Raw genomic sequence first — 21,849 nt, 5'->3', positions numbered from 1 at the left:
GAAAAGGTTGGAAAGATTGTACAAGGGAAAGAATCCAGTAGACTGAAATCTGTAGGTGTTAAGATTAATGCCATGTGTAAATATATGAGAATAGTAAGAGACCAAAGCCTGCAATAGCTATGTTCTTGTTCCTAAAAAGTTATTTTTCTTATCAATGAGAAATAGCTTAGTAGTTATTAGTTTTTAAAATAAACTACCATTTTTTAAAAAAGATATATTATCTTGAATTAGATTTAATGATTGGTGAGTGGGAAAACAGTATGAAAATCTTTTCCAAATTATCTTTCTACTTTCCCACGCATTCACAGAAGCCAAAAGAAGAGAAATCAAGCTCTTTCTACAGTTCTGCACGATTTGATTTTTTAGTTTGTAGGCGGAGATCGGTGTTAGAATATACAAAGAGGACTTGTTTCCAAAGGAACACGGTCTGATTGTCCACAGCTCTGCTCCAAGACACATCATCCTTTATTAGTTAGGATGGGAAAGGAAATCTTTATTCTCAAGTGAGTCATGACAACCAACTGTAAATGTTTTTCTTCATCTTTCTTAATTCATAATGGCATTCAAAACATAAGACATTGTGACAACTTGAAATTCAAGGCATTAAAAAATGCTCCAGCGGACAAGACAGTGGTCAGCACAACAGGACACTTTTCTCTAGGCATCGCAAAAGACTTGATGACATTCATGAACTTTGCCAAACATTTTTAGAGGTCAATGGTATGTTTCATTTTGAAGCCAGGATCATTTTGCCAGTTTTACCTTGAGAAGAATCAGAGGAATTCTTAAACTTTCAAAAGCCACTTTACGTATGAATTTTAAATATATTTTCTTGCCAATGGAGTGTGAAATTCTGCAGTCTTGGGCTGTTGAGACAAACTTTACACCTTTAGAATTTAAAATTCTTTATTATTGGACTAACCATAAATCTTTATTAACCTCTCCCTTAGATCACAGAGTAAAACATTCTAATTTTTAAAATTATTTGTTCTGAATGACAATGTTGATATAAATTAAATCCTTAGAAGTTGGCCTTACTCTCTTCTTTCCAGTTCTTTCCTTGTGTATTCTAGAATGAAGATACTTGGGGATAATTTTAGACATATTTGGATTATGGAGTACTCCGATAGCACATCATGTGTACAACTGTCTGCAGAATTTTATCAATTGACTACAACAATTGAATAGATAGGACTTGAGAGTAATATTTTCAGAAGTGTAATTATTTGTTCAGCCTCAAAGTAATATTCACATATATATATAATGAATTACCTGATAATATGAATATTGTTTAGTTATGAGTTCTTTTGCACAATGTACATAATTCCAAGTTAATATTAATCAATGTTTATTAGAAAGATTCATAATAAAGCTCTAAAAGGTACAAAGCTACAAGTAGCATTAACTGTGTTGGCATACAATAGATAAGTAGATTAGAGAGTGAAAGTGAATTGAGGCGAAGATATTTATATTTAAGTAATATCTATAAAATATTTATGTTTCCTTGAAAGAAAGTGTAGCTACACAAGAAATATTTAGTGTTAAAACTGTTTAGGGTTTGCTGTGGAGTCAGCAGGATAAAATCATAATATGATAAATTCCAATTTTCTTTTTCCAGAACACCAATAGAATTTCATACCATGTTTAAGATTTTCACCACTCTTAATTATTTCATTATTTCTTTCCTGGAATTTTTTTGTCTGAAACTCTAACTTAGGACCTGCTACCTCACTGTAAACTTGCCAACTTGATTCCGCCTTCCTTCCATCCATATTGTGACTGAAAAGACTTGGTTATCATAATAGAGTTGTTTTTTTTGTATTGTCTTCCTTGATGTCTGCATATAAATCAAAGTTCTTTCTCATGACTTCTTAATAAGCATAGTTTGCATTTAACCTTGAAATACTCTAATGGGGTATTTAAATGAGAAAAATTTATGTGACATAATATTAAGAGAAAGAAACATCAAAACATAGTTGAAATGAAGACACTTGAATAATAACTTAAAGGTCTTAAATGTTAAAGAAGTGCAGACTTTTAATTGTTTTTTAAAAAAATAGCAAACAGCAATAACTTTATTTCAAATGACAATATGCAAAACCATAGTAACTACCTGTTTTATTGCAAAATCATAAAGTTCATGATATGTAAATAAGCTATTTCCTCTGCACATTATAAGTAAAAGGAATCAGAGTAGGTGGCTGTGTGTATAGTTGAAAGTTAAAGATTGATTTCTCTTTTAAAGCAAAGAGGAAGTAATCAGGTTAATTAGTAAATAGAAAATATTCCTCTTATGGCCTAAGCACGAAAGAAGCAGTTATGAACGCTTTTTAATTTCTACTAGCCTAAACAAAATTTAGATATTTAACAATATTTTTTCAGAGGGTTTAAGAAGACATAATTGCTGATTACAAAATTAAATTTATAGCTGGGACCCATCAAATCTATTTTATGAGCTCAAAGAGGCTTCTCATGCAGAATTCATTTGCACAAAAATGCTTCCATAAGCTATTTAGCGATGTTGATGCTTCCCTCTCGTGCTTCCGTGTTCCTAACTAATTTATGGAGGTGTAGAAATCTAACATATATTTACAATGTTAGGGATGCATAGTAATTGTTTGTGTTTTAAGTTATAGTTATGGATTATGAAACATGACCTACTTAAATTTAATACCTTTGTACTACTACAATATTCTGGAAGGATCATACATATGGTTATTTTATCTCAAGTATTTTTGTTAAAGAAAGGACATTATGTCAATATTTTCAATTATGTCAATCACTGAAAATGAAGTTAGGGTTGGGTTCTTTTTCTCTCTCTCTGAAGTTGATGGACATGTCTAGTAGGTCCATAGTGTGTTATTTTATTTTTCCCCCAAAACATCGCAAGCAGCAGCACTTTGGTACAATAATGATGGGCATCTTCTAGAAACTGATTATTCTTTCACTAACAGGAGGTGATTATTGATTAATTTGGAATTGATGTTTAGACAACCCAGAAAATATTTTACTCTCTTTTTTTGGACTATCAGAATGCAGAAAGTCAGTCTTTAAAGTTTCTAGTATCATTTTTTAAAGTGAGCAAACCGATCAATGGGTTTGAACATATGTGGAGAAAAGGCCCAAAATCATTGCCCAAAATTAAGTCTATGGGTTTGTCATAAATATTACTAATTTACATATATGTTTATCTGCATTATTATGAAAAGTCTCATCATATCCATTAACATTAAAAAATAAAAAAAAACTAAATTAAAAAAATTCAATATGTCAACATTTTTAGATTAATAGGTCTTTAAAAATACAGGTCATAAAATATATTTTAATTTAGAATCAATGTGAATGTTTTTTTTTTTTAACAGGAAGTTAAGAGTATTTCCATTACTTGCATTTGATTAATTGTACTGATTATTTTTACTTCAATATAATTGTTCTCATGACAGAATTTTGGCATTATCATTATTTTAGCATAATAATTTATTATTCAACTATAGTGTTTTATTTAAACTTTAATAACATGGAAACAAAAGAGATGATAAAAAATTTAATTGGATTTCCAACCACTTTCTCCTTCACAAAATTTAGATTTCTCTATAAATATTATCAATTAGGAACATGAGCTGTGCAATATTTCAACAGTTTTTGAATCAACTAAACATGCAGTCAGTCCATGCCCTGATAAATTTTCACGTGAAATAGACCTTAGAGAGAAAAAAAATTCAAGTGTAAAATGTTATAGAAACATTATTTCACTAAGAAGTAATAATCGGTTTGTTTCATTGACATCACTTTTACAGCTCTCAGATAATGTGTATATCTGTTTATGCAAATTTATTTCTTAATGGAAAATCAGATACACACGTCAGAAATACGTAGATAATGCCATGAATGTCACAGGATACTAAAAATAAGAGTCAACCAAATGTAGTATTAAGAACAAGACATCTTTTAAAATTATGAATTTATCAATATTTACATCTGAAAATACATGTAAAAAAGATTCACGTTCAAGAATTCAACCCTTGGTAATGCAAAGGACTGAATGAATATATGATAGATACACACAAATTTCTGTTGAAATGGATATATCGTTAACTCCTTTATCCACTATTTGTTTTCGTTATCGTAATCTAAAACTTGGGGAACAATCTTTTCTCATGAAAGTCTTGGGATCTTAAGTCTCTCAGAAAGCGCATCAGTTATAATATGTGAGAGTTCCAAAACCTTACCCTTTCATCTTAAGATCTTGGTGGTAACTGACAGTACTGAAAGGCCTTCTGCACCAGTGTATGTGTTCAAGAGATTTTCTTCCACTTGGTCTATGGAGAGCTGGGGAGGCTACCTGCTTCAAATTTCCATAGAATGAAACAAAAAAGATAGTGGGTGTGGAGGTAGCAGTACCAGAAAATCAGAATTGGCAGCATCAGCAAACTGAATTGAGGTAGTTTCCTCACTGAGCTGTGAAACTAGCTTTTTTACTGACAGAGATGCTCTCGTATAGATTACTGCTGGATTGGCAAAACAAGTGTAGGTACTCTAAACCCACAGACCACACTGCTGTTTTCTGAAGTTATCTTCAATATGTCTAAAAAGAGTTCTTTCATTGCCTAATGGATTCTCTGTTCCAGACAAGCTAACCATCTTTCAGGTGCTAATATTGCCATAGTGTGGCATGAGAAATCTAATATCTGCTAAAGTTTGTGGTTCTCCTAAACTTTACATTTTAAAGAAAATCTGTAGACAAAAAATACTCATGTCAAGGGACTAAAAAGGAATGATGCATAAGGTATTTATAGTTGATAATAAGGTTGTGATTACTCTGACCCAGCACAAAATGTTTTCTTTTGTTATATATTTTAAACTATATATATATATATATATATATATATATATATATATATAATTGACTTGTCTCTAAACTACTCCTACCCATCTTAAATTAAGAAATCAACTTATAGGTGGATAGTGTTTAGATTTCTGAGGAATATAAAAGAAAAAGAAAGGAAATCACCAAGATATTACATACTATAAGAGAAATTATAACTTGGCAAATTCATTCTAGCTTTGCCCTAGGTGAGGCTCCATGCTTGGGACTGCTGATAAATGTTTTTCAGTAATTGGAGATGTAGAAAGTTTATCTGAAAGGACATTTTTCCTTCCATTTTCTCCCTATATATACATTAAGAAAAATAGCATTAAAATGTCTTATACTATCTTTATAAAATGGATATTCTCTTTGTTCTTTTTCTTACAACATTTTGCCCATTGTGTGAATTTAAATTTCTAACATCGAAATGGAGTTTACAAGGGAGGAAAAAAATAGGATCTACCTCCACTCCCCCCAACTTAATAATTAAATCTCTGTTTGAAAGTGGCTTTTATAATAAGCACATGGAGACTGCAGCTGGTTTATAAATAAGCACATAAATTAACCTGCTTATAAATAAATTATGCATCTTATTTCAGCCAACATAAACATGCCCATCCCATTTTTTTCTGGTTTACTCTGTCTGCAAAAACTGTATAATTTTGTGCTTAGGTTATTCATTAAAGCAGATTGATTTCTTTTTCATGCCTCGTTTGGGCCATAGAAGATTAAGTAAGTTTATATACTGAAAACAGAAGGAAAGAAAGGTGAGAAAAATAAAAAGAATAATTAATCATATAGTACATACATCAATACAATGTCTACTAAATCTCAATCAGTTGTTTATTGGTTGGCAAACAAGTTTCACTTTTACAACAAATATTAGTAATGAGGTCATCCAACTTTGAGACCATACAAAATGGATCATAAATTTAAAAAAAATTATATGTGCTGCTAATTTACCTCTTGTATTCCTACATTACTTAAAATCCTGTCAAATAAATAAATTTTCCTGTTAATAAACAGAAGAAGTCCCCCCCCCCAAATCACTTCAAAATAACTTGACCTTTTGATTCTTATTACAAGGGAGTGAATTTCCTTTAAAAAGTGGTAGTGCAGGTACCCACTTGGGTTCCGACTGAACATTCAGCACTTTAATGCCTATAGGATACCGTTGTTTTTTTTTTTTTCCACATGCAGAAGCCCCACTAGTTCTATTGACACCTCTTGACTTCTAGAACCATAGCTACCGTCTTGGTGGATGAATTGCTTGCCGAATACCTTGCATTACAACAGATGTGCACTGTAAACATAAAAGTTCGTCCTGCTCTAATTTGCAAAAATGGTCTTGGAAATATTCTGACTGAATAAAGATATATAGTGAGGGAAGTAAATCTAATTTTATTTATTTTATTTTTTGTAAAAAATAATTTGTTTGCATTACTAGAAAATGATTCTTATAAAGTGATAGTTTTTTTATTATTTATTTATTTATTTATTTATTTATTTTTTGCCAGGTGACATTTTAAAGAAATAAGCAAAAAAAATAAAAAAATAAAAAGATAAAAAAGAAAGAAAAGAAGAAAGAAAAAGTGAAGAAAGAAAGAAAACAAAAAACAAAGGAAGAAAACTTTGCTCTCTTACTGGTAGACAAACTTGCAAGATCAGCACGAAAGAAAAAGAAAATTTCTCTCTCTCTCTCTCTCTTTTTTTTTTTTTTACTACATTAACAGGACTCAAATTCCGGAGGAACAGAAAGCAGACTATATGTGCAATGCTAGTATCTGTACATTACATAGAAATTGTTCATTTTTTTTTCTGCCATTAGTTTTATCATCAGTTAATACGGCAAATCATTAAATATGCATTTAGCATATAATCCTAGAATTCCCTTCCATTTTGTTATTAATTTTGTTGTTTTATTTTGTATACCACAGCTATTACCGCTGTGATGAATTCAGGTTGTGAGTGACTAAAAACCACTATGTGATACAGTTTTGCTTTGCTTTTATGTTTGTGCAGCACTCCAATCTAGATGCAGCATTGTTACTAATTTCCAACAACTCTTCTGGCCTTTTAAAAATCAGGTCCTTGTAATTATAGTAACAGAGCATCAGAGATGTTAGAACAAACACAACATAATTCAACAAGGCCACAATGAGCGCCATTTTCTTCATATCTCGTTCATTAACATAATGAAGTCTCCATCTGAGGGGGGAAGGACAGGAAGGGAGAGGGCGCAGGGGAATTTCAGCAGTTATCTTTCTCCCCTGGGCACCCAAAAATCCCAGTTGAAAAAAAAAAGAAAAGAAGTCTGAGAGTTTGTGTTTGTCATTCAAGAACAGCATAAAGATTTAGGAGTGCACATATTACCACTGCTTATAGCAACTCAGAACAATCAACCAGGTGTTAGCAGTTTTGTCGGTTTAAATTTCTCTTTCTTCTTCTATAGACTCGTGACCAAATGAGCAGGTCCTTTTGAACTTCCCTCCGGAGGGGTTCCATCTTTGTTTGGAGGAACTATAAATCCATCACTGCTACCACGACCTAGCTGGTAGTAGGTGTGCAGCTGATGGATGTGGTTTCTGGAGCCTAGGTTTGGCATGCTTTTGTAGTAAACATCTTCGGCATCGCCACATTTGGCCGGTGGGGGTTCGGTCTGGGTGCTGGTGGTAACACTCTCTGCGGCAGGCACACCAGCCAGTGCCGGCATGCTGGTGTAGCGAGAGTCCCTATGGGGTGACTGGAGATCTTCTGTGTGCTCGTTGGTTAGCAAAGGGAAAAAACTTTCACTGTGGTCTTGGGGGATCCGCCTTCTGGTGTAATGGTGTGGCTGGTGGTTCTCTGTGGAGTAAATTCTTGGGGGCAGTAAGGGAGCATCAGATTCCTCATGAATGAGTTCCAGACCCAAACTCTCCTCATGGTTAAAGGAAGTGGCATCATCCAGGACAATGGCATCATCTTCACTCCCACTGCCAAGGTTATTCACCAGCTTGTTCATCAGATTCCTATTCTGTTCGCAGGAGCGCTCGTGGTTGTTCAGGTAGGAAGGTATATAGTTGGAAGTGAGTTCCTTCAGAATCTTTTTTTCTAGGGCGGTCTCATTATGGTTATAGCCTCGGTCTATGATTTGCACACAGTTGCTCAGGTATTCACCGCTGGCAATGCTGTAACTATTGCCATGGTTACCATTCAGTGGTAGAGTATCCATGACACTTGTATCCCTGGCATTGTTCAGAAGCCCCTCTGAAAAAAAATGACAAAACACTATGACATTTATATCCACGTGGCCATAGAATACACACAAACACAAAAGCAAAAACAGATGACTGTGAAGCATGTATAAATTGCTAGTATTTTAAATTAAGTATAAAATGTTTGGAAATAAAATATGCTATTAAATCTAATGCACATATCTAGCTATATATTTGGAAAATTGATAGAAATCTTATAAATGGAAAAGACATATTTAAAATAAATCTTAAAGACTATGAATTTGCAATTTATACTCAAATATTGCCTAAAATTATTTAAAGTCTATTTTATTAGAACTTAGAAAACATAATGCAAAATTTTGGTATGATCACTCATAGCTTTCAATTTATACACATCAAAGTCAATTTAATAATTAATTACCTTTGGTTTAACATGTTCTTTTAACATTGAAATAGATATAATAGTAACATAATTTGTGTGTGGTACTTTAAACATATTGATCAAACTGAAAGAATCAAGCAGTTTCTCATAATTTGATATACAATTTGGTAATACTAAAAGTAATCCCTACATAGAAAACCACAAAAGGATTACATTTAATTTGTCAGAATGATGTAGTCATAAAATAATGTTTACTCAAATAAATGGCACATCAAGATAATTTGCACATAGGAACTTGCAAAACAAAAATATTTGTCATTACTTTCTACTTTTTTTTCCTGCTACAAGCACTTTGATTGCTATTTTATATTAATTAACCCATTAGTAATTACTTAGGGTCATTAGATAATACTACAAAAGAATGTGTAAAGACACAGAATTTGATTTCCAGAAACATAGAGTTTCCATTTCATAATGAGTGATGACTTTGTGTATATATTAAACTTTGGGTCTAAAAAGAGATTAAACATTGTATGCTAGGAAGGAACAGCTGTAGTGAAATAAATTTGAACACATGCTTATTCAAGTTTTTTCATTCTTTTAAAGGAGCAGAAATCCAAAAATCTATAATAATTCCATAACTCACTTCAAATGCAACCACAAAAGAAAATCAAACAAACATTCAATTAACTAGTGGTAAATAAGCAAAGGTATTTCTTTACAAAACAATTAATTGAAGAATTCTATTAAACCTCTCAATATACTGCTAACTTGTGAAAATATAGCATTCATTCTATGTCTGTGGTGCAGTGATGTTTATCCAAACTGAACAGTTCACTGCTGGTTTAAAGAAAGCGTCCCAAAGATGTCAATTTTATATAGACTTCTGATGAATACTCTGTATTCAAGTCACGGTTTTCAAAAACGGCAATGCATAAAATACATTAAGAAGCAGCCATCACAGACATAGGGTGAAGCAATTTATTTTCATGTTATAAGATATCTTGGAGACAAATCCACAATGTTTAGAAACAAAAGTAAATGCTCTTTAAAGGGCCGTATGTGATGGGTGATTGCTGCTGCAGCGTATGCCGATGGTCATGGTCGAGCAACTGATGCATTGAAACACGCGTATCACTTCTGTTGTCAATGCATTAGGTACCGGTTGAAAACAGCCATAGTAAAAATAAAGGGGGCATGTTGCATATGACATACATTTGTATGATGGAATGTACCAAGAAAAATGAAAAGTTTGTGACTTAGCAAACATAAACGCTTAATTTAAAAACAATTTAACTCACACAAACATTACATGAGACTTAACAACTATGTTGATTATGTGACACAGTAAAAGAATCAGACAACAAAAGCGTCTAATCTCTATTAACATATTAATATAAGTCGATTTATAGGTTCTTTAGTTTTTTAATTGTGAGATGAACTGTTTTTAATAACTACATCATCTATATGTGATGCAATAAAAGTGAACTAAAAAAAATTACATTTGATATGCAATGTTTAGCTTTACTCCCATACTTGTCTCTCTGTAGGGCTCTAAACGACAGCATGAAGAAAAAGAAAGAAAAAACAACAAGTAAGCTTACAGCGACAGTAGGAGAAACATGAGTAAAAAGCAAATTGATGATATGCAGAAAAAAGAGTCAAAGGAATAATTTCCACTGTCCCAAAATTTATGAGTCTGTGTTACATGGTTTATCATAATTAAAAATACTGAAATGTTAGTCAGAAAATAAGAACCCCCCTTAACACATGCTAAAAAAATGAATCTTTAATAGCATTCCTACAATTTGTAAATTTCAAACAAACACACATTTTTTAGAGATTACCACACCAACCAAAGAAAATAAAAATTTGAGGGCAAGTCATGATTATTTCCACAACTACATTTAAATATATTATGTGTGTGTGTGTGTGTATGTTAGAAAACTGCCTGTTTCTAAAAACTGCCATTAAATTGAAAAATGTTCAGTAAAATTATAAAGTCTTTAGCTTAGATACAGACAGAAAACTATAATTGAAGGTTTTTGTAACTTTTCCCTTATGTATCTTCTCTTTCCATTTACAAAGATTATTTTCCTCCTACTGTACTTATACAAACGTTTCTTTTCATTTGTGAATAATACTGATCAATACTGTCACTTCCGGAGCTCACATTCAAAAGTCGTCTAACTATGAAGGAAAAACAAGGTTAAATCCAATCATTATTCTGTATCAAGAAAATGTGAGGAGGGGAAACCTACTACCATCAATATTGACTTCTTCTGAGTAGTGGCACAATCATATGCAATCAAACTTTTTTGAGCTGGTTTACTGAAAACAATCCTAGCAAAATTATTTTTTAAACCCCATGTTTTAATCAGGTCAAAAAAACCCAGCTCTTGCTGATTTTGTTTATAGGAAGGTAAAATCATTCCCTTCCCCCCCCCAAGAAAACCCCCAAACTCCAGCAAATTCACTGGGCTAGATCATTTCAAGAGATTCTGACTTGTTACGATTTAACCACTGCCTTAGAAATAAGGTGTTTGTACTTTAAATGTTTATTTGCTTCTCAGCAAAAGACTAATGATATTTCAAAATGCAGAGGAATTTCTTTATATTTTCAAAATAGCTTTAGAAAGAGAACTGGAAATCAAAAGCCAAACAATAAAGCACAGAGGAAAATCGTTTGCAGATTCATTATGGCTCCCTCCTTAAAAGACAGAATTTTAGAACTAAAAAGTGCATGAGAGATAACAAGTTCAATTCTGGCTTTTCAGACATGAGGAAACTGCATCCAAGAGAGTCTAAGCCTTATCTAGCACCCTGTGAATAGTGGCGGAAGTGGGATCAGTAAAGGAATCTTCCAGGTTTGCTCTGGGTACTAGCTCTTTCTCTTCACATCTGCTTTAGGCTTTGAATATTTATTTATATATTTTATGATATAACCTTGTATTCTTACCAACTATAATCTGTAATCTATTCTTCACTCTGTCCCATCATAAGGATACATGTTTAAAGTTATAGAATTGAACTAAATTACTTTAAAATGTTATTTTATGAAATCTTGACTTTCTTCCTATATCATGTTTCATGAACAAGTTTATCTATAATGACACTGATCTTACAAAAATTGAATTGTCCAATTTTTGCAGAAAGATAATGGCCCAGAAATACTATGCATGAAGTTTTAAATATTTCCACAGACAATCTAAATCCACTATAATACAATTATATTATTTATCTTTAATCCTAACTCAGTAAGCTTTACTAACACTATAAACACATCGTTACATATTTTAAATAAAGGCGCTACAAATAAAAATGGATACTTTAACTCGGAATGTTTCCCTGCTTGATGGCATTGGTGCAACTGAATCAGAGGACCCACAGAACAGAACCAAGTGGTAATTCAATATAAACCACTCCAGTACATACCGAGCCACCTATATTTCATGTAAGATTTCACCTTGCCAGTAAGAATATAAGTGCATTCATCTGAAAACATAAGGTTAGTAGCAATATGACAATCACCAAGATTTATTTTTGGGTCAGTGGTAACAAGCATTATTTTAACAACTACCATAGTTTAACATCTTAAAAATATTAAAACATCAAATGGCTGAACCATTCCATTTCTGACTCTGAAAAACAGTAATAAAATTATTTACTATCTTGTAATTAAGAAATTCAGTAGAATTTATTTAATTTACTGGCATAAACTACAAATCCATTCAGAAGAATACTTTGTGTATTAAATGATAGTCTTAACAGCAATATCTGGTAATAGTTCTATAGAAATAAAACTTTAGGTCTATATGTTATTATTTTACATTTTGCATCATGAAAATTTTAATTTGATAGTGCTTATAGAAGTTCCATCCTTAGAAAAATCTACTAATTTAGGATATCAATAAAAATAAAATAAGACAAGAAGGTAGATATTGAATTAGAAAAAACATATAAAATGGTAATTGTTAATTTTTTTATTACACAGACACTAAAATTATATCAGAATAAGCAAAAACACTGACCAAGATGTGATCTAAATTGGTTATTTGTTTTAAAACAATTTCCAACAACTGTTTGCATGAATAATGTAAAATAGTTTCAATTTGCAGATAGGCTATAAACCTTCGTTTAATATCTCAAAACTTACTATGCCAACATACTTTGAAATGTTTATGATGATGCAAGTAGTTCTGTCACATAGCCATATATATTTTTTTAACAGTCCTTTATAAGGTCTGCTAAACTGTCTGTCAAACCATGTCTGGTGCATTGTGTAATGTACACTTCCTTGAAGGACACAATGAAATAGGGACATTGACAAATGAAAGAAAATTTAGGGGAGGGGTGACCATGAAGAAGGGCCTAAAAACTATCTCATACGGATGGTACTGAGGTTATGTTATAGGGAAATGGAGGACAGAAAGAAGACAGGTTAGCTGCTTTCAAGTATTAAAGGGTTGCCACAAAGAACATAATTCTCTGCTCTCTGCTCTAGAGGGCAAATCTTAAGTGTCATGGCCAGAGGCAAATTTCAGCTCAGTGGAAGGAAAAAATAGATATGCTACAAATGGAGCATTTCAACAGCTGAATGCAGTTGGCCCTTGAACGATGTGGGTTTGCATTGCATGAGTCCCCTGATACATGAGTTTACTCAATAAATACTGTAAATGGATTTTCCCGTCCTTATGACTTTCTTAACACTTTCCTCTAGGTTTATTGTACGACTACATTATATAGAACATATAACAAAGTGTTAATAGATTGCAAATGCAATTGATAATGCTTCTAGTCAATAGCAGGCTATCAGTAGTAAAGTTTTGGGGGAGTCAAAAGCCATATATGAAGGTTGGATGCTCCTATCCCCTGAGGTTCAAGAGTCGACCGGGTATGAAATCCTGAGCTGGAAAGGGTCCCATTAGAGAAAACACTTGAGCGCAGGCCAACAGAATTCCAGTAATGTCTGTAAAGAAGGCCCGATGAGCTCTGTTCCTTCTGATTCTAAAACTCTGATTCCTGGACGTGTGGGCCTTAAGAAAGCTGACCAAATTTAAAGTTGGCTTAATTATGCTATCCTGTTGACAATGTCTGTGCTCCTGAAGTTATTTCTGAATTACTGACTTCAGTATTTAGAAATATTTAAAAATCATCCTTTGTATTTGGCAAGGCGTCATGTGGAAGCTCCGATGGTTTTAGCCAGCCGATGGCCACGCTGAAACAAACGTGCTTTTCCAGAACAAGGATTCACACCAGATTTTACGATCCCATGTCCCTAATCTTTTACCTCTGATGGAGAAAGAAAAACAAACGAGAAACTCCTTCAGAGATTCTCACAGAGGATAATAGAAATGTATTCAAAACTGTCTGGAAATGTAAAATACTGCTCATCTATCATATCCAAATAGAAGGAATATTGGAAGTCTCTACTATAGTTTTAAATAAGTAGATTAGTGACTAGGATTATTCTTTTAAAAAACTTTTTATTTGAATATTTTTTCCTGTGCTCTCTTTACCTATGATGTGGATGTTTTCAGTATCTTGTCTTCAATATTGTAAATGGTTTAAAGAGATTTATGCTTATTTGTTTCATAGACAATTAAATTTTATATCATTTAAAGCCAGAGAATACAGAGGAACCATATTCAAAAGCATTGTTCTTCACATGTAGACACAATAGAAAACAGGTTTTTGTAAGCTTCCTGAACCAGCTCACACGAGCAATGGAAAGCTGGGGTAGAGCCTGATCCGCTGCTGGGCAGTTCACTTGTCTTGGCTCCAAGTTTCAGATCAGCGCAGTGCTCCCTGGACTCAGTATAAATGCTTTCATCAGCACTGATGATTAGTGCTTAGAATGTGCTTCATCACATAACAGTGCAATTATTTACTTGATCTTATAACATTAAGACGAGTGGCTCAAGTGTTATCATACTTACCTGAGGTAAATATCTCATTTCTCAAAATAAATGCATAGGTATTTATTATAGAAATCAGTCAACAACAGGAAAAGTATTGACAAGTCACAACACATTTTATAACATTACAAAGAAACAAACGCATATTGAGGAAATGAACATTTGTTTGTTTATCAGAAGGAAGGAATCCATTTCTTGGAAATGGAAATGGAAAGCCTAAGGAAAATGGAAAATAAAAGCACCAAGAGGGGTAGAAAGTGAAAGAAATCTGTGTGTCTGCTTCCAAAAGAAAGAAAAGGCAGGAGGAAGGAAAGAAAAATAGAATGTGGCCATAAAAGCTACATAAAATGGGACTCTCACTTGAAAAAATTAAGATAAACTCCAGCACACCTTGTGCGTTGTACATGCTGACAGAAGGGTTGTTACAGACCGCCGGTTCCCCAAGCAATGTATTATAGGGATTGTTAGTACCATGCGGACGAAGCAGAGCATTGCTTATAAGATGATTAGCCATCGCTCCTGGAGCAGCCCCATAGAAAGACAGAGAAAAAAAAGGTCAATCAGGCAAATGTGTTTGAAAAAAAGAAAGGAAACATTTAGAATGACAACAGTTGATATAGCCCTGATTACAGGCAGGCAGCTAATTAGACTAAAAAATATAGGCTGATAGAGCACACGTTTCCAACAGTGCCATATCCACATCGATGGGAAAGAAGTAAAATGATTTACAATGTTGATTAAGCCACATTTAGGGTGTTCTCCTTCCCAAAGTATAAGCAAGAGTATATTCCCATGCTTGCTAAAAATAAAAATTAAAAAAGCAAAATATAGTTCTTTCATACAAACAAAAGACAAAACACAAAATAAAAGTTGAAAAAAGTTAAAAACAAAGAAAAGCTAAAATTAAATAAAACATACCCTCATTCACAGAAACCACTGGGTTGCTTTCAATGAAAGTAAAAAACAATAAAAGGCAACATTTACGATCAAACACTCATTTGGAGAGCAGTTGTTGACACGACAGAAGATTTTGACATTTTAAAAAATTGTACGAAATATAATTTTTTAAATTAAAATAAAATAAAATATAATCACTCTCATTAGTACACTATAGTAAGCATACTAATTAGGTGAATATACAAATCTCATAAAATGATCATATGGATATTATTTTAAAATATTTAAAATAAAATATTAACTTCATGGTATCAAGCAAATATATATAATTCTATTTTCCATTTTCCAACTGGTTGTTTGGGCTTCAGCAGACCAACGTTGCAAGTTAGATTATTTCATTTCTTGTGAACAGATGTTCTTATTTTCTAACATGCCATCAGTATGAGCTGCACCCTCCCACCCTCGAAAGCCATGTAATCAAAAAGCAAACAAAATCAGAGGACCATTTTATTAAATATAATTAGGGCAGGTATGGAAATGATAGACAGAATGTATTAATGTTAGAGGATGAAGAAAAAAATGACTGAGGAAAAGAAAACACATTATATAGAAACAGGGTGAACATACTAGTATATGCTAATTTAGATATATAAAAGAATGAAAGTATAAGCTATAAATGAGGTGAAAATATTTGCAAATTATAAATATTTGCAATCCAACAAAGAGTTAGTTAGTTTCCATAATACAGAAAGAACTCTCAAAGTCAACAATAAAAAACCAACACACAAAACACACACAAAAGAAAAGTTCAGTTAGAAATTGGGCAAAGGCATAAACAGACATTTCATGGAAGAGCATGTAAACATGGCAGGGAAGCTCATGAAAAGAATTTCTATTAGCCATAGGGAAAGACAGATTAAAATCACAATGAGATATCATTATGTAATTAAAACAAAAATGGTGAAAATATCAAGCAAATGCTGACAAGGATGAAGAGAAACTGGATCACTCATATTTTCCTGGTGGGAATGTAAAACAGTATAGCTACTCTGGAAAATATTTTAGCAGTTTCTTATAACACTGAAAGTACAATTACCATACCACCCCCCAATTGGACACTTGGATTTTCATCGGAGAAACGGAAATTAATGTTTACACAAAAACCTGCAGATGGATGTTCATGAGAGATTTATTTCTAAGAGCACATAATGGGAAACAGCCAAGATGTCCTTTCACTGGTGAATGGTTAAACAGTCTGTGATGCATTCATACCATGGAACCCTAGTCAGTAATAAAAAGTAAACATTGATGCATATAATAGCTGGATGAATCTGTAGAGAATTATACCGAATAAAAGAGATAATCCCAAAGGTTATATACTGTATGGTTCAGAAATATATATATATATACACACACACACTTCAGAAATATATATATACACATATACACACACATACATACACACATGTACACGTATTTATATATATATATATTCTGGAAATGACAAGATTATAGAAGTGAAGAATATGTTTGTGATTGCAAGGGGTTAGAGATGGAAGGGAGAAGTAAGCAGCTCTGGTCATAAAAGGCCAGCATGAGGCATCCTTGTGGTAATTGGAACTATTCTGGATCTTGATTTTGGTGGCATACAAGATCTGTCTGGAGAAAGTGCAGCCATTGTTAATATACTGAAAACAGTTTGTATGACACTGATGTAACCTGGCAGCCAAGGACAGTGGACTGGAATGTGCATGAGTGAACAATGACAACTTCACTGTATTTTTCAGTGGGGCGGTAGATGCTATTCAGTGACCACATATACTATGGGGCCATTGCATTCAAAATGACTGAGTGAGTGGAGCAATGAACCTGCATCAAATTTTGTGTGAAGCTTGAATATTCCTCCACAGAAACTATCTGGATGATGCAGAAGCCTGCAGCTATGAAGCTGGTGATTGGCAGCTTCATCATGACAATGCACCTGCATCCTGTCTCATGCAGAGTATTTTGGTGAAACGTCGAATCACTCAGATGACTCAGCCCCCTACAGCCCAGATGTGGTGCCCTGCAACTTCTGGCTTTTCCCAAAACTAAAACCACCTTTGAAAGGGAATAGATTTCAGACCATCAATGAGATTCAGGAAAATATGACAGGGCAGATAATGGCAATTGAGAGAACTGTGTGAGGTCCCAAGGTCCCCACTTTGAAGGGGACTGAGGTGTCATTGTTCTATATACAATGTTTTTTATATCTTGTATCTTCTTCTTCAATAAATGTCCCTATTTTTCATATTAGATGGCTGGATAGCTCTGGACAGACCTTGTATATTACAAAAACATACTCTTGCGATAGAACTACACATACACAAATACAGATAAATATTTAAAAAATTGAAGAAATCTGAATCAGATTGGTGGATTGTAGTAATGTCAATATCCTGGTTGTGATATTGTAGTATAGTTTTACAAGATATTTTTGAAGGAAACCCAGTAAAAGGTAGACAATCTCCGTATTATTTCATATGACTGCAAGTGAATTCACAATGATCTCAAAGGAAAATGTAATTGATATTGAATAAATAAATAAACATTTAGTCACTTGTAGAGTATGTTAAACAAATGAGAAGAAAAAATTTGGCCTGGGAGTAATAAATTGTTGAAGTCATATCTCTTTGCTATATGGTAAATTCTCAGTCAAATAACAAATATTTTAACCTCCAACCTGTATAGTTAACACCTCCTCATTTAAAGGACAATATAGCTTGTCAGATCCCTAGAGCTGGAAAGTTTGTTCAAGAAAAAAAAAAAAAAAAACATGTGTTTGCATCTTATACATATGACAAGAATGAGCATAGAACTAGAATCAAACTTTTCAATATGTGCTGATGACTACTGGCTGATGTACAACATATATGTTGAAATATTTTTATAAATTGCAAAGGCAGATCATCAATTTATCATATAATGGGTGTAATAGGATATTATTTGCCAGTAGCAAATTAAATATATAAAAGTTAGTAAGAAAAGCTAGAAAAAGTTGGCTATAGTGCCTTTCACTTAAGAAATGAAGGAAAACATTGGCAGGAAAATCTCAGACATTCCATGCAGCAACATCCTCACAGACATGTCCCCTAAAGCAAGGGACATAAAGGAAAGAATAAAAAAAATGGGACCTCATCAAAATAAAAAGCTTCTGCATGGCTAAAGAAGACAGCATTAAAATACAAAGAGAACCAACAGTATAGGAAAACATATTTGCCAATGATACCTCAGACAAGGGCCTGATCTCCAAAATATATAAAGAACTCATACGACTGCACTCCAGGAGAACAAACAACCCAATTATAAAATGGGCAAAGGATGTGAACAGACACTTCTCCAAGGAAGACATACAGAGGGCCCAGAGACATATGAAAAGATGCTCAGCATCACTAGCCATCAGAGAGATGAAAATTAAAACCACAATGAGGTACCATCTCACACCAGTCAGACTGGCCAACATAAACAAATCCACAAACAAATGTTGGACATGATGTGGAGAAAAGGGAACCCTAGTACATTGTTGGTGGGAATGCAGACTGGTGAGGCCACTGTGGAAAACAGTATGGAATTTCCTCAGAAAACTAAAAATGGAACTGCCCTTTGATGCAGAAATTCCGCTGCTGGGATTATACCCAAAGAACCCTGAAACACCAATCCAAAAGAACCTGTGCACCCCAATGTTTATAGCAGCACAATTTACAATAGCCAAGTGCTGGAAGCAACCTTAGTGCCCATCAGCAAATGAGTGGATCAAAAATTATGGTACATTTACACAATGGAATTCTATGCAGCAGAGAGAAAGAAGGAGCTTATACCCTTTGCAACAGCATGGATGAAACTGGAGAGCATTATGCTAAGTGAAATAAGCCAGGTGGTGAGGGTCAAATACCATATGATCTCATCTTTAACTGGAACATAATCAACAGAAGAAAAAAGCAAACAAAATATAACCAGAGACATTGAAGTTAAGAACAATCTAACAATAGCCAAAGGGGAGTGGGGAGGGGACAGTGGGGAGAGGGGATTACAGGAACTACTATAAAGGACACATGGACAAAATCAAGGGGGAGGGTGGAGGCGGGGGAAGGATGTGGGTTCGGCTGGGGTGGGGTGGAGGGATGGGGAGAAAATGCAGACAACTCTAACTGAATAACAATAAAAATTAAAAAAAAAAGAAATGAAATATCATAAATCTTAAACATGTATATTGAAATTTCAGATTAATTGTTAGATATAGGATTTGGTCTGCACACATTTTTAAAAAGCAAATTATGTATAAGTTATACATGCTACTACATATTTATTATTCTAGTCTATTTTTCAAGTAAGAGGGAAAGTTATTTTCTAATACAAATCATTACTTTCTAAAGTTACTTTAAGCATTTTAATAGAAAATGAAAAATATGAGTAATGATATGAACTAGGGAAAAACTTTAAAAATGTAAAATAGTTCATATTCTTTACAATCCATCACAGATCAAAAAAGGGGGTAAAATCGTTGTGGCTGGGATTTATATCTGCATCTTTATACATTTCTCTTTATTACTACACAGTATTTCATTTGAACTAATTGGAAAGCAAACAGTAGGCTGAGAAGATTACAGGCTACTTTACCCCTTTGCTTCATACAGTTTATAAAGTAAAAAATTCGTTGTTTCATATACATCTTCTCCTATGCTGGTGTAAAGGAAGGTGATCTGCTTAAGTGTTCTCATTACAAGAAAAGAAATTTTGTAACTATGTATGGTGACAGATGTTTACTAGACTCATTGGGGTGATCATTTTGCAAAATAAATGTGGAATCATTATTTTGCACTCTTATAAGTAATATAGTGTTATATATCAATTATACCTCAATAAAAACAAATAAAATATAAAAGACATTAAAAAAAGATGATAATCTGTGCTTTAGAAGAAAGAAAGCATTCAGTTGTGATGAACCAAGCATAAGCAAGAAGCTGGTGACTCAATACTTTGTTTTTTGTTTATCATCGAATTCTTAAAGATCTAAGAATAGCAGAACAAGAATGACAAAAAACTGCAATCATACCAAAGTGGAATAATAAAATCATAGGGAAGCTATCAACATTTTCATTGAGAACCCATATAGTTATACCTTTTGCAGCATAAAATTCCTTTTCAGATTTTTCTAACTTTAAAAAAAGTTTGGGGATATACTTGAAAGTACTTTTATGTGTGAAACTATTAATGTAGGAAGACAGTTTTTTTTTTTCCAAACATGATCTCAATATGTTTTATTCAAGTGACCTTCCTATTTGTAGAGCTGTAGGAAGTCGGAGTTTTGAAGTTCACTGTATTTGTGACCAAGCCCTGGTAGGGCAGGAAGGCCTGCAACAGCAGCAGAAACACTACGGGCACACAACGGTGCGATGGCACAATGCTGGCAGAAGGGAACCTCATTCAGTCTTGGCGACATGGCTTCGGTTGTGTGCTTCCTCAAATCGAGGTGCAACCCAGAATCAGTGAATTAATTGAGAGCTTAATGAAACATTGTCCTCTTTGTCCTTGGTATTGAGGACCTTTTTCTAATGGAAAAATCATCATACTTTAGGTTTATTTTTTACTATCTCTCACTATTATACACCATGCACTATTTGAAACCAGTGGGAACAAGGTTACTGAAACTAACTTTAGTCCTGAATATGGAGTGTTATAATTCAGGTGAGGGCTCAGTAACAGGAAATCCAAAGTAGAATGTTAAGTTTGGTGATTAGTGTTTTGCATGGAGTATAGTTATGGGAAAGCTCTATGGAGTTTGCTGGTTCTAAAGAAAGAGAGATATGTGCCAGTAACCAACCAATTATTCATTTGATTCACTTGTTGAAAGAAGTCTATACTTTTTCATGCTTTTCCTGGACACTCAGGGCCTGCAGTGACTTAAAGAGATCATCTGTTTGTTGCTATCCAAAACAAGTGCAATTTTCCTAGGAGTTATTACCACATGGTTCCTACACTCCCTATTCACCTTTAGGCATTTCCATTATACCTTGAAAGGTGGCAATCACTGTGTTGAAAAATAAACAGCTTGTTGCCAATGCCCAGATCTTGGACCCCCAAATTGCGAAGAACTTGTCTTCCCCTGCCTTTTCTGTGTAGTTACTTCTGTCTTTTCTGTTGAGCTACACTGCATTTCACTGGACTGCTAGAGCCTATTGTGCTTGTCTCCGGTTGTTTCCCCAGTTTACTCAGGTCTCTTTGAACACTGATGCTGTGTTCCAAGGTTCTGTCCATCCTATCTATTCCGCTTCCTTCCAACTAACTTCTGATTTGAAAACTTTCCTTCTAATAGCTGTGAAATTGGTGAGGACTTCCAAGATCATTGTTTACAGACCACCTGTCACTGTTTTTCAGGTGCAAAGTTAAGTGTATTGGTTAGTCAGTTTGAAGACACAAATAAATTGATGCTGGGGGTGGAGAGGAAAAAAATTACAACTCTACACTGTGAACAGAATGTTTATGTGCAAATTTCACTAGAATGTAAGCCCCAAGAAAACAGGTAGTATATAG

At 33.6% G+C, this 21,849-nt stretch overlaps 1 protein-coding gene across 19 annotated transcripts in view; it reads right to left on the bottom strand.

Annotated features, from left to right (window-relative positions):
- Window positions 1-1,631: 1,631 nt before the first annotated feature.
- Window positions 1,632-21,849, bottom strand: part of ADGRL3 (adhesion G protein-coupled receptor L3) — a 757,443-nt gene continuing 737,225 nt past the window's right edge. For 8 of the 19 annotated variants that reach the window (XM_053922390.2, XM_045185777.3, XM_053922389.2 and 5 more), the window contains 3 exons: window positions 14,773-14,901; window positions 10,001-10,018; window positions 1,632-8,113 (listed from right to left, as the gene is read on the bottom strand). In XM_053922390.2, coding sequence (XP_053778365.1) covers window positions 7,314-8,113; window positions 10,001-10,018; window positions 14,773-14,901 — 947 coding nt within the window. In that variant the 3' untranslated portion in view covers window positions 1,632-7,313. Of the gene's footprint in view, window positions 8,114-9,966; window positions 10,019-14,772; window positions 14,902-21,849 lie in introns of all 19 variants that reach the window. The other 11 variants (XM_053922396.2, XM_053922400.2, XM_053922399.2 and 8 more) reach the window with 4 other exon arrangements.

Source organism: Desmodus rotundus, chromosome 4, assembly GCF_022682495.2.
Source record: "Desmodus rotundus isolate HL8 chromosome 4, HLdesRot8A.1, whole genome shotgun sequence".
NCBI lineage: Eukaryota > Metazoa > Chordata > Mammalia > Chiroptera > Phyllostomidae > Desmodus > Desmodus rotundus.
This window is presented reverse-complemented; position numbering and strand designations above follow the sequence as displayed.